This window comes from Anser anser (assembly GCF_964211835.1).
Source record: "Anser anser genome assembly, chromosome: 9".
NCBI classification, from domain to species: Eukaryota; Metazoa; Chordata; class Aves; order Anseriformes; family Anatidae; genus Anser; species Anser anser.
The window spans coordinates 13,078,723-13,092,718 of NC_139729.1; the positions used below are offsets into that span (position 1 = coordinate 13,078,723).

A 13,996-nucleotide genomic window follows, 5' to 3' on the forward strand; every position below is an offset into this window, starting at 1 on the left:
CTTGCGCCTTACTCCTTCACACCTCTCCCCTCCCTGCACAAAGGGGCCCCGACGGACAGCGCCCCAAACACCGCTAATTGTTCCCGACGAGATGCTAATTCCCCTCACCTCCACCCCCCCCCTCCCCCCCCCGCTACTTCCGATGAGAATTAAAAACCGAAAGAAAGAAAGAAAAACCTCCGCTAAAACTTCGACGCCGCCGAGGCAACTTTGCCAAGCCCGACGGGGCGGGGGGCCGGGACGTAGCGGGGGTGGGCACCCCCCCGGCCCTTCCCGCGGGCTCCCCCCGCCGCCGGCAGCCCCGCTCGCCCCGCAGCCGTCGCTTTTCCCCGACGGGCTCCGCTCGGAGCCCGAGCCGGCTGCGGGGCGACGCCGGCCCAGGGCCGGAGCCGGTGCGCCCCGTCGGGGAGAGCGGCGAGCGCCGGGGCTGCGGCCGGCGGCCCCGGTGGGGGGCGCGGGGCTCTTCCGACGGGGAGCCGCACTCACACCACGCAGTGGCCTCGTTTAACGACAGATTGTCTTTATTCAAAACGGCTTTGTTCAACAAATGAAAAGGTTTAACGAGGTAAAATCCTGCCGGATACACGTTTTCTTTTTTCTTCCCAAGACATCGCGAAAACATATTTAAATGACCGTCGCTTCTTATTCGGTTTTTCGTTATTATTATTATTAGTAGTAGTAGTATTAAATTTTTTACAATTCTACTGCCTGACTTCATACCTGACGCTCTGTCTAAAGTAAACTTAGATCTAGTCTCACTGGATCACACAAATTTAAGGACTATCTGTTTTAAATTAAGCAAACACTATCATATGTTTTAAATATAAATGTTTCTTCCCCTCTTTTTTTTGTTCTTTTAACTTTGAAGAGCCTTTCTTCTGACATGAAAAGCAATTTTTACCTAGTAGTGCGTGGTGGCAAAATATATATATATTTATATATATAACACAGCTGATCTCGTCTTTCAATGTGCAAAAGGAAAACAAAACAAAACAAAAAATCATAGTAACACCGGGACTTCCCAAAGTCAAGTCCAAGTGACATGAGACCCTGGAGAACTCATAGACATTAAGAGAATAAATAAAAATCGAAACCGCCTCTCTCTCTCTAATATTTCCCCGCTTTGTCCCAAAGGGGCAGTTCAAGGTTCGCTTTTCTTTCGCTTTTTTTTTTCTTTTTTTTCTTTTTTTTTTTTTTCTCCGGGATTTTTTTAAACACATTTACAACTCTTACAAGCGCCGGGCTGCCATCCGCCCCCGCGGCTGCAGATCCCCCCCCGAGCCTGGGGACAGCTTTCGGGGCGATGGCCGGGTTTGGGCGAGAGCATCTCCGGGAGCATCCCCGAGGCAGCGTCCGCGGCTGTCCCGGCGCGGTGGCGGGCGGCAGAGTCCTGTGTTCGGGTGGCCTTTTGCTTCTGCGGGTTTTATGTACATGCACATGAATGAATCCCAGTTCCGGCTGCAACCCAAGCCTCGCTCGGGGCGGGGGGACGCCTGTGGGGGTGTGGGTGGGTGTTACATAGCAGTCGCATGTGCTGAAGAATAGGGGTCTATCCCAGTCTTGGTCATGCCCGGGAATAATATGTAGGCAACTGGAGGCTGCAAACTGGAAGCCGACCAAGCTGTACAGTTACATGGCACGACATAGCCCGGGTTAGTTGGCGAGGGGTGAGTGTGGGTGTGTTGGCTGGGGCAGCTCAAGCTGCCGAACGCCCCGTTCTGGTATCCCAAGGTGGAGGCGTAGGGCAGGGTGCTGGTGGCTAAGGTGTGAGGAACCTCAGTCATCTTCTGAATGGCGCTGGAGCTGAACTGGCTGGGGTCAAGTAAGGAGTAAGGTGCTGAGGTGGGAGGCAGGAAAGCCCTGGCCTTCTCCGGGGAGCTCAGCAGAGAGTCAGTGGCCCCCACGGGAAGCCCGGCGGCCTTTAAGGGATCGGTTTCCCCGAGGTAAGGCAAAGGGAAAACATACCTGTCCTTTTTCAGCAGGTTCTTGGGCTTGCGCCGGGGTCTGTACTTGTAGTCGGGATGCTCCTTCATGTGCTGCGCCCGCAGCCGCTTGGCCTCGTCGATGTAGGGGCGCTTCTCCGCCTCGGAGAGCAGCTTCCACTCCGCGCCCAGCCGCTTGCTAATCTCCGAGTTGTGCATTTTGGGGTTCTCCTGGGCCATCTTGCGCCGCTGGCCGCGGGACCACACCATGAAGGCGTTCATGGGGCGCTTGATGTGGTCGCTGGGCTTGGACATGCTTCGGCCGGGCGGGCGGCTCGGCTCGGCGGGGCGCGGTGCGGGGCGCGCTGGGGGGCACCGGGCGGCGGCACCGGGCGGCGGCGGGAGGAAGAGGCGGAGGAGGAGGAGGAGGAGGAGGAGGAGGCGGCCGGGGCAGCCGGAGGAGCGGGAGGCGCGGGCTCAGCTGATCATCACAGGTCCTCCGCCAACGCCGTCCCCGGCGGGAGCCGTGCCGGGGCGGGGCGCGGAGGGGCGCGGAGGGGCGCGGAGGCCCGCGGAGGCCGGCGGGCGGCGGGGCGGGCGGCGAGCCGGCGGTGGGGACGCGGAGCGGCGCGGGGCAGTTCAAAGGCGAGGGGCTGCGGCGCGCAGGCTGACATAGTGGCAGGGCGTTCACAGCGCGGCGGGCCGCCCAATCAGCGCGGAGGGGGACCAGCTTAAAAAGAGAGGCCGAGAGGAAGGGCGAGAGGAAGAGGAGGGGAGGGGACAGGGGAGGGAGGAGGAGGAAGAAAGGAGGGGAAAGGAGGACCCCCCCCCCCCCTCCACCGGCGAGCGCACGGATTAAAGGGAAGGCTTTTGTGAGTTGCCGCACTAACAGCTGCGGGGGAGGCGAGCGGCGTGATGGGGGGGGGGGGCGGGCTCCGAGCCGCTCGGGACCCCCCCGGTGTGCCGGTAGCGGAGCGCACCGGGCCCGGCGCCCTCCGGGCTCCCGCGGCCGCCGTCGGGGCTGCGAGCGCCGCGCTCCGCCGGCTGCGGGGCCGCTGCCCCGCTCCCAATTCCCCCGCTCCGCAGCCCCGCTTAACCCCGGGAGCCGGCCCGCGTCCCGGCTCGCTTTGAATAATTGCCTGCCTCCCGCCAAAGGCCCGCGGGGGAAATATTTATTAAATGGAAACAATTGTCCCCGGTCCCGGCGGGGGCCGCGCTTGTTCGAGGCTTATTGGTTTTTAGCACCTGCTGGGGTAACAAACGGGCTCCGAAAAGCCCCCGCCGGGAAGCCCCTCACCCCGGCTCGGGGCTTTTTGGGCCGTGCAGCAGTTCCCGGGGAGAGAAACGAGATGTCGGCCGGGGGGCGCTCCCCGAGCCGGCCGGGGGGGGCGGCAGCTCCGCTCCCTCCGGGCTCCCCCCGCGGCCCCGACGGCGACGTCGGCTCCCGGCCGGCGGGGAGCTGCCGCCGGAGCCGGCTCCGTGCGGGGGTGTTGCCATCAGCCGTTACCTCCCCCCCAACAATAATAATAATAGGATAAACTACCCTCGGCACTATTTCCTGCTTTTTTTTTGCCCCCTCCTTCCCCCCCCCCTTTTTTTTTCCGCTCTCAATAAATGACTTTAATTTCCCTGTCTGCGTGCGGAGCCGCGGAGGAGGAGGAGGAGGAAGAGGAGGAGGAAGAAGGGGGGCACCATTTAGATTCCGCTCACCTGGACGGGGTCGGCACTGCCGGAGGCTTTGCCTCTGCTGCCTCCAGCGCCGTCCCAGCGGATTTTTTCGTTGCGCCCGCAACCGCGCCGCGCATTTCTCAGCCGCGCTCCCCCCCCGCCCAAAGATGCGGGCCGGGCGCCCCCCACCCACCCCCGGGACGGCGGCGGGGACCCCCCAAAACCCCTTCCCAAGGGGTTCTTCCCCCACTCCTCAGCAGCATCTCCGTGAAAGCGGGACCCTCAACAAAAAAGGGGGCTGCGGCCGGCCCCTTCCCCCTCTGCTGCCCCCCACCCCTTTACGGGTGCCTGCAGCGTTACCCCCCTCGGGGACATCCGCGCCACGCGTGGCCCCGTCGGCGGAGGATGCCCGAGCGCTGCACCCGCTACCTGCGGGCTTGGCCGAGCGACACGCGTGGAAAACTTATTTCTTAGGACCCCCACCCGTGGGAACAGCGATGCCAGCGGCCCCGGCTGCCCGAGCGCTGCCCCGCGGCCAGGAGCTTAAAATCCGCCTGTAGGCGCGTAAACCCGCGCTGGTGCCGCTTCCCCAACACCCCTCACCCCCTTGTATATCTAGGTTTAAAATACAAAACCGCCTTTGTTTTCCTTGCTTATTCTCCGATTCTTCGAGGGGGGTGGAAATATACATATCATTTGTCATCCCGCGCGGAGATTAAGCGAGGGAAACCTGGCGTCGGTTTCAAAAATCCGGATAGCAAGACAAATCGTTTGGAAGGGAGTGATAGCTCGCAGGCTCTGCCTGCTCCCGAAAAGTCTTTCCAATCAGTTAATGCTGCTTCGCAATACTAATGATAAAAAAAAAAAAGGCAGCCCCACTTTCATTGGCTGGCACCTTTGCCTTGCCGCATCACACACACGCTCCGATCAGAGATCGGGGCATTTCGGGCTGCGTTTTGTTCATTTACATCCTATAGAAGTTAAAAAAAAAAAAAAAATGGAAAGGAAAGGAAAGAGAGAGAGGAAAAGAAACATTTCCTTCGAGATGCCAATGCCTAATGCCTCCATCCCCACACGCTTCCATTTCCAGCAGAAGCCGCCTGTCCGGGCAGGACACCTGTTGCACCCCCGGGGAGGGACCGGGGGGGGATTTAGAAACTTCACACCCGATTTTTAGGCAGCAGCGATTCCCAGGGCGGTGCCTGAAACGCGTTTCTCCTCGCCGGATTGTTTAGACACCAAAAGTAATAGTGCAATTATTATTCCTGAATGACATCACGGTAATGCAGAAAGATAAGAATGGGCTGATACAGAAACATTAAAATTGTGTTCTTGGAGATAGTTCATTTGGAATAACTTTAAATTGCATGAGATCATGTAGCTTGCAATTTAATATCAGCATAAACGGAGCTGTGTTTTTGCCTTCATCTTCCTCCTCCTCTCGGGAACCATGGTCGGGCTTTGCAGTGCCGGGATTGCCAAAAGGGACAGGCAAAGAGCTCAGCACCTGCAACCTGAAAATGTCCCTGATCCAAAATTTGCTCGCTGGGGTACAATGGACCTTTAAGGATCTTCATTTATTTATCTATTTATTAACACTCCGGGCATTAGGAAAAGGAGGGGATGTTTAATTGAAGGAAGCAGGTTTGGGAAAGCCTTTCAGGTCCGTGCTGTTGGCAGGCGCTGAGGGCAGTGGTCCTCCCTGCTGCTCCACGTGGCTGCACGTGCCTTCCCCCATGTCACAGCCGCCTGGTGACATTCCCACTGGCAGCAGTGCTTTTTGCAAATAGATGGAATTTGCTCAGTGCCCGGGCTGAATATTGAGATATTTTTTCCTTCCTATTCGGTTATTTTACATGCAAATGCATACATACATTTCTTCACGCATATGCCACATATTAAGACAGAGCCATTTAATCACATCATCAGCTAATATTTTTTCAATATTTGTATGTAAAATATATGTACACGCACTCATACAAGCACCGATGCATTCACTGATGCTGTGCAGAACAGAATACGTACTTAGAGGTTATTCTCTGTGCATGTTTACAGTATTTCTTGCTCAGTGTCGTCTCTCTCCCCCCACCCCCACCCCCCCCCCGACCCCGAGAAAAACACTGATGGAAATAGAGCTACTGAAAGTTACACAGCTCTAGTCCTCTGCATGGACGGATTTAATGGGGCAGGTCACTACCCTGCCCACACATGACAGAAGAGGGTAGCAGTGATGGATGTGGCAGACTGGATCAGCCCACGATCTGTTTTCTCACACCGCCCAACAAGAGATGCTTCCTGGGAAGGCAGCACGCACTGCGGGAGGCAGCTGTTGAATAACCTGCTACAAAAATAAAGGTTCCTCTCAGCCCCCATTAATTGGGACCTGGTTTATGCCTTGAAGCTGAAGAGTTTACAGACCTTTCCAAACTTCATTTTCATTCTGCTCACTTAATTAACGAGTGATGCTGACTGATCTCCCATAAATGCCCCCTCCTTTATCACGATGCTGTATGCATTTGCTGAACTCCTCTCTCGCAGGTGATCTGCTCATTATGCTTCTGCAGCGCTTGCTTCCTGCAGTCCGTTGTTAATGAGGAAGGCGATGTACATTTTTGGACGGGGGGGGTTTCTCTCTGGGCCAGGGAACCTCTGGTGCTGGGAAACCTGCCACCACTGGGACAAGCCAACACCACGGGCAGGAGCAGCATGTGTTTCCATCACAGGTCTCCAGACAGGGGGCAGAGGGGGCAAGATCCCAATTAGTAACCCAGCGAGCTGCCTTGCAGCATGACTTTGTGCCCTGAGTTATAGCACCCTTCCCGGTGCTAAAACCAAGTACAGCTCGCTGCCCACGCTAGCGTGGGTGTGATGCTCTCAACAACGCTGACCGCAGCCAGGTTGACGCCTGTTGGGGTTGGCTTGCTGTGAAGTGCGTGGTGCTGGGGCAGGGAGCACCAAAAATGCCCACGTAGCCTCAGACACCAGATGGTGTCAGCCAGGGCTCCACGGGAGGGCATGAGCCATGCAAACGACTCCTGGGGCTGGGACGTGTCCATGCCTAGTCATTGCAGCCCCCAGGGCTCAAGCACTGCAGCAGTTCAGCATGCCCAGCCACGTTCCCACCTCCTGGCCTTTGGTCAGCAGCTTCAGCAGCTATTTAGTGTGGCTCATCCTTTCCAGGGTGAGAACTGCCCAGTGGAAAGCCAGCAGGACACCTCTGTGGTGCATAGACCCCTGCAGAGGAGCTGGTGCAGCAGCCCATGTGCCCAAGGTAGTGTCTGTGGAGGTCCCACTTTGCTCTCTCTGTGCCAAAAGCAGCAGGTGGGAGAGCCGACGGGCCTCTCCAGTCAATGAGGATGTTCACTGTGCCCATGCATGTAAACCAGGGCTTGGCACCGAACTGACTTCCCAGGTACTGCATGGCTGGGGACCCTCAGTCTTTGTCAGCAGCATGAAGCGAAGGATAAACGACCTAAGCTCAAAAGTGCAGAGCAGGCTCGTAAGGGAAGGTAGTATCTTTTATTAGACCAACTGATACAGTCAGAAAAAAAACAGACAGCCTTTCAGGCACACGAGCTCCAGAATAGAAGCAGCAACTTGCAAGAACAGCGCCAAGGCTGAGCTGTTTATCTCAGGTCCTTACCCACCTCCACTTCTGGGGAGCCTGACGGCTTTGTCGGCTGTAACACAGCTGTCCTCCCTGGTACAGGATGAAGCGCAGAGGTGAGATTATTCTTGGCGACACGCTAGGCATGGAGAAACACAGGAGTCTGTACAAGGCAGAATGAAAAGCTTGCGGTGGGGAGGGAACCCACCTCCAGGGCTTGGCATTTCAAGTGGGCTCTGCAACAGACCTGCTGGGTTATGTGCATGAGTCAAAGCCACACGTGGAAAGCAAGAGATGTTCAGACAAACATGACTGACTGCTGTGTTCTGCAACAAATACTCCAAAGTATTATTTTCCTGTTATTTTGCTGATACAGATAAATAACAGGAAAATTGGAGTTCTGATCATGATGCAAAGACAGAGGAAAACACTCCTATGGATGTGAGTGATCCCATCACCTGCTCATGGGCTTGGGGTTCTCTGAAATCTGTGTCTTGTCGCTGTGTATGGCATTTTGCATGTGGGTATCTGAGTGAGACGGATGGTGCTCAAAGGCAGTCACTGCAGAGGTCCTTGCAGGCTGCAGTGCTCCAACATTCAGGAGCATCTGTTATTTCAGTGAAGGGTCGTTCAATTTGTGTCCACTCCATTTATTTAGGATATGTCAGTATCACACATACCGATAAGGTGGAATCAGACTCTTTTTTTTTTTTTTTCCAGAACTGCCTTTTTTTGGTCAATGTGCCCACTCTTGCTAGAGTTCTGCCCCATAAACTTAGCCAGACCCACAGCATGGTTAAGCTCGTGTTTAGCTTCCCACCTGTATGAACCAAATCACACAAGAACCATATAATTTCCTCCCTGTTCTTCTCACATGCACTGGTGTGGCACTTCAGTTAAACATATTCACCAGAAATACAAAGGCTGTGAGAAGGTAGCACTTGAGACCCATCAAGAATCCAAAGAGCAGCCAGTTTATCTTGCTGCAAGGGCTCCAGACCTCTTCTTCCCACTCACACAACTATTCTCAGCATCTCCAGGTGAAGCTGCAGGTGCTTGTTGGGACATTTTAAGCACTGAAGACCATTTCTTATCCATAACACTTCCCAGCATAAAGGCAGGACTCTAACATCAATGGCCAAACGCTGGCTACCAGATCCCTGCAGAAGCCATCCACTACATAGTCCAAAATAATCTGGATAACCTCCAGAGCAGGCAGGGAGGATTTAAGTGTATTGTTTAGGTCCCGAATTGCTGGAGGTGACCACAGTAGGTAAGAAATGACCAGCTGAAAGAGATATCTTCTGCCTCAAACCCAAGGTCCTTCACTGGCAAACACAGCTTTAGGCTGAAGTGGTGATGCAAAGCCTAAAAAGCCTGTAATTTCTGTCATTTACTGAAAATTCAAGCCTGCCACTGACCTCAGAGAGCAAACTGGCTGCAGGAAAGCCACAAAGCACGTACCCACCCAGGCAGCTTCCCTCCAAACACCACTCCATAGGGGCCTGGATGCCCCCTATGAACACAGCCCCCTGCAGCCAGCCCAACTTTGGGGGAAGTCTCAGGAAGTGATCTGGGGGGAGGGCACAGATTATATGATCATGGCTTGAGGAAATTATTATATTTTTAATTGAATTTTGTGTGCTATGCTCAGATACTACAGTAGTGGGCCCTTTATCAATTGTTAACACGAATACTAATGAATACTAATGCTAATCATTTGTTTCTGGAAACAAATACAAAGATATTTGATGGAAAAATCTCTCTGAATTTTAACACTAAAAATAATGAAATGCATCAGAGTCCTGTGGTGCCAGCAGACAAAACCCTACAGTTACAATATGGTGACACAAAACATGAGATATGGAGGAGGCACCGCTCGCATTTAGATATTCTGCCGACTAATGCAGCCACGCCGGGCTCCAGAAAATTATTCTCCTGCTACCCACAAGGAAAAAAAAAACTCAAACAACCTTGGCCCCAAACTGCAGCAGACGTTCCCCAGGAAGCTATTAGCCACGTGAGGGCAACTGCCCGCTGCTGGGCAAGAAGAGCAGTGGGGGGCTTCTGCAGAGCCCGTCCATGGGGCTGGGACCCCGTGCACCCACCGTGCCGAGGGCCATGCGGTGCGCCCGGTCCTTATTTATTTATGGTGGTGATTTACGAGGTGCCCATCTCTCCAGCAGCAGCTTGCTCTTTACGAGGCTGGGAGATGAAAGCAAACGGTATTTCCCCCCACCTGGCCCCAAATGGGAAGGCACGCTCGCTAACCCTTTCCTAACCCTCCAGACAGGGATTTTGCAGGGAATAATTTCGCCGGCAGGAGATTCCAGAAACTGCAATTAATGAAAGCCTTGGATTCAGCATGCCTTATATCTCGTTCCAGATACGGCCGTAGAGGTTTATACCGAGGTGGGGGAGGCAAATGTGAAAGGGAGGGCCTGCTCTGGAGCACACCCAGTCTGCAGCACCTGCAAATTTCACCCCCAGGATAAATAACTAAGATATCTCCGTCACTTGGGGCTGCTCAAATTATTCATAGCAAATAAATTACCAGGTGTATTCAGTCTGTTGTTCCCCCCCCCCCCCTTCCTTTTCCTGCATGCTCATGAATCACTTGGAAATAGATTCTGATTTCTGCAAGTGTGTCTATTAGTCATAATAAAGGGACGTGGCATGGCTCATGCGAACACATGTGGCCAATGGACTGTGGGCAAAGAGTTGTTACGGGTCTGGGACCTGCATCTGACTGGTGATCCTGGTCGTCTGCCGCTGCTGCCAAGCCCAGACTGGTGATGGGGCTCTTTTTTCATCTTTTTTTAGCAAAGAGGGAGGACCGTGGAGGAGCCGAGCACAAGCCTACTGTACCCTGCAGGAACCTGCCTTGCTGAGGCCGTTCCCAAATGGCCCCAAATGCAGCGGGCAGGCGCGAGAGCACTGGTGCCCACATAAAAGTCCAGCAGCTGAGCTCTCAGAGCAGCCCACCCGTGCCACCTGCCAGCCACCACGACTTGAGGCACCAAAACCGGAGCTGGGCAGGGCAGCGAGGCGAGGGGATGCGGGTGGGAGGAGAGGAGGAGGAGGAGGACGCTCTGTGTCTGGCCTTCCTCCCACGGTCAGGTTGCAGGGGCCAGGAGACTTGTCTGATTACTGGCCAAACAATAATGAGCAGCGCTATTCAAACACATCCAATTACTGTTGTTATTCAGTGGGCAGAGGCCGACGCGAGAATGAAAACACAGAAGGAGCAGAGAGGTCTGCGCCGGGGAAAGCGTGCAGGGGCCTTGAAACGCTCCGCTCTGAAAAGGGATTTAATCAGCAGCGACAAATTTGCAGGGCGAGCAGGAAGAATGAGTGCATTGTGCACAGCGCTGACTTTTCACGCTTCCTCCAACGCGGGGCTCCCCAATAGCCCCCTAATCGCCACCAGCTCCCCCAGGAAGGACTGCTTGGGATCAGGCTGCTAGACACAGCCCAGGGCACACGTCCAACAGAAACACCTTCGTTTCCCTCTGGTGCTCTGGTTCTGTTGTGATCTGATGGCTCGTGATGGTCAAGCTGTCACCCAGACCTACAAACGTGGGTCGGGGAGGCCATTCTGCTGTGGTACCAAACCAACAGGGCCTCTTCCCCCCCAGCCCTGTTTTTTCACATGGGTAGCTCTTCCTGGAGGAGATCACAGGACCACAGAATGGTTTAGCCTGGAACGGACCTGCGGATGTTGTCTGATCCAATCCCAAAGGTCAGGTTTTTAGCCCAAAGGAGCAATTGTTGCACACCGTTACAAGGGTAAAGATAACTTGGCACCACATGTGCTGAGTGCTTCCCTTGAGGCTGTGGTGGTATGAGCAACCATGTAACTACACATCACATCCTCAGCTGGGGGCTTGTTCTGCCATGTCTCTGCAGGGATTACTCATTTCCCCATCCCTGGAGTCCCCAAGTCTACTGCAGCAGCAGAAGGAAGGGCCCTGGCTCAGCCCTCAACATCCAGCCTCTCAGCACAGAGGACATCCGCTGCGGATGAGTCTTGGGGCCCCACACTCTCCCCACAGTGATGAATCTCCCCATTTTCTAGGATTAGCTTGCTCACCAGGACCACAGGTGGTTATTGCTCCCCTCTGTGTTTTCACATGGCTCGCAACAACACTCTGGGGAGTCATAACAATTAACAGACCTCGGCCTCTCAAGCTGTCATCAGTCAGCAACACAGCGAGAGATAGCCCCCAAAATGAATCAAAGCACAAGAAATACATAGCTTAACCCCTTTCTCTGCTATTACTCCCCTGTTAACACCGGAATCTTCCCCTGTGGGATGACAAGGTGTTTCTACTAGAACAGCACTGCTGAGATGGAGAGACGTTTTATTTCTGCACATATGGTGCTCTTCCGAGCCATGTCCCTAAAACTGACTCCAAATATGAAAAAAGAAAATGGAGAAGGAAATTTTCCTTCTTTTGTGGCATCTTCTCACTGGCTGCTGGCTTTGCTTGTGGCTCCCCCCGGGGCTGGAGGTGTGCTCGAGTCCTGGCCGTGCCAAGCCCGATCCCCATCGCTGCCCTGACACGTGTGATGAGTGCAGTGTTTTCATCAGTTTACAGACCAGGATTCTTTTCCAATTAATCAGTACTGGTTGTGCACTTAATCTCTTGCCGACAGAAATTGCAGCCCAAAGCCTTTCTCTGACTCACGCGATGCCTTTAATTGTTACCTGCGAGGTATGTGCCTGGGCGCCTGGGCCACAGGCAGGATCAGGACCAGAAACTGAGATGGGAAGAGAATTTCAGGGAATTCAACATCCTGACCCCATTTTTTTGCTCCCAAGGGCTGATCCCTCTGAACTGACTGAAAGGACAAGCAGAGCCTGTGTGAAATGAAAGGGCTTGTGGGCAGGTCGACCTGGCAGCTGCAGCTTGAAGGCTTACAGTCTCTTTGGGCATAGTAAAGGTGGGCAGAGTGGCTTTCAATGCACTTGTTCTTCCTTTAAAGCCTGGGGTTGATTTTTGTAGCCCTGGATACATACTACGATTGTATCCTGAATTTTGTTTATTTGTTTGTTTTTTGTTTTTTCCTTGAAAACTTGCCTGATTTCTAAGGCAAGAGAGCAGAAAGCTGTTTGCAAAAATGCTGCCCCTTCTGTTTTTTCTGTTGCTGTCACACAATATTTGTGTTTCAAGCCCTATTCCCTTGGAAGGGCTTTTTATTCCAATGCAGAAAATTTCAAGGATGCAAATGCATTTTCTGTTTCCCTTGCAAAACAGGAACGTTTCTCCTCTGGAAATTTTCCATTAAAAAAACAAAAAAAACAAAAAAACAAAAAAACTTTGTGGAATCTAAAACAAATCTATGCCTTAGGAAAAGGAGGAAAGGAAAACAGGAATGCTACAAATTCTGCAGGGCTGACAGCATGAGCAACCCCGCTCCCATGGGGGCAAGTGAAACACCGTGAGTAGCGTGGGCAGGTCCTGGCCACTCCGAAATATCTCTTTGCCACTGGAGTGAACGGATCAGATCGCAGCCTGCACCAGATCCCAGACGATCCCAGCCACACGGGACGGGCAGCCTGCAAAGAAACTCCCAGCCCTACAGAGGGAGAGAGTTTGGGATGTTCTGCCTGGGAATTTAGCCCTCGGACTGCCATCCAATGGAAGTAGGGCTGATAAATCTGTGAAATCTCCCCTATTAGTTCTCGGTGGTGCAGGAGGCGAGGCGAAAGCCCTCTGCTCCCTCCGCTTACATGTGAGCAATGCTAAAACGAGGAGAGGGGGCTGCACCAGGGCTGGGCATCTTTTCTTTGAAGTTGAGCAAAATCCCAAGCTTTCATTCAGAGAGTGTAAATCACTGCTAAAAGCTCTCCCCCCTCTGACCCCCATCTAGGAAACTCTAATCCTGCCTAGCTGGCTTCACCACAAGGCTGGGCGTTGGTTTTCTTTCCTTTTTTTTTTTTTTTTTGGCCAAATTCAACCTTTGCATTTAAGCGTGGCTGACTCCAGCTGGAAACAGGACAGCTGCCCCCTTGAACCAGGAGATTTTTACTGTTTTCTGTTTTCTTTTTTCATTGTTTTCGTTATATCTGCATGATCAACATTGCTTTCAAAGCCCCCTGTGCTGGCAACTGGTCTGGAATAGCTAGGACAGGCTCTCCAAAGCATTACTGGGGTGAACATCATTTTGGAGTTGAGAATGAGGGTGCTGACAACCAGGGCATTCATCTGCCCCTATTAATGAAATTGCTTGATTGCTGCTGTGTTCATGCAGCCCTGGATCAAGCCAAATGGGGAGGGCGCAGATCCTGTCTCCAGCAGTGCTATGGGGTGGTCTGTGGCCAGCAGAAGGAGGTGAACATTTTCAACAGTGGCCTGCAAAATGGACTGAGATGCCCAGAAGAGACATAGGGATCATGCATTTTCCTTGGCTGCAGGAGAAAATCCAGAAATTCATGAATTTTTCATGGATGATGGACTTTCCAAGAGGGGGTGAAGTTGCCAAATTGCGGTTTTTGAGGTGTTAATCTTGGAAACAAGCAGTCAGTGAGGAGTTGTCTGGTACCTCTCTGGAAAAAGGACTACTCACAGCTGGAGTGGTCATCCATGGGCCTGGGAAAGAATTCATGGGAGATAGAACATGGGCTTGCCTCAGTGGTCCCAAATTCCCAAGAGACAGTCCAAGTCTGTGCATTAAGACTGTCAAGCAAGGACGTCCCATTGTGCTGGGATGTCTCCAGTGTCTTCTCCTGCCCTGGAGCATTCATAGGGCTGCTTTTTCCCTGGTCTTCTTGCTTGAGCCCCAGTCCCTGCTG

General features: G+C 53.5%; 1 protein-coding gene across 3 annotated transcripts; it reads right to left on the reverse strand.

The window, feature by feature from the left end:
- Positions 1 to 412: 412 nt before the first annotated feature.
- Positions 413 to 5,125, reverse strand: SOX14 (SRY-box transcription factor 14). 3 transcript variants are annotated; one of them, XM_083848685.1, is made up of 2 exons: positions 1,966 to 5,121; positions 413 to 1,414 (listed from the first exon to the last, which is right to left on the reverse strand). In XM_083848685.1, exons 1-2 carry the CDS (start codon positions 2,235 to 2,237, stop codon positions 1,108 to 1,110), a joined length of 579 nt encoding a protein of 192 aa, XP_083704811.1. In that variant the 5' UTR covers positions 2,238 to 5,121; the 3' UTR covers positions 413 to 1,107. The 3 variants fall into 3 exon arrangements, with proteins under 3 accessions (XP_083704811.1, XP_083704812.1, XP_083704810.1); XM_083848686.1 differs by having other exon boundaries at positions 1,351 to 1,812; positions 1,966 to 5,125; XM_083848684.1 differs by having other exon boundaries at positions 1,351 to 5,122.
- Positions 5,126 to 13,996: the final 8,871 nt, after the last annotated feature.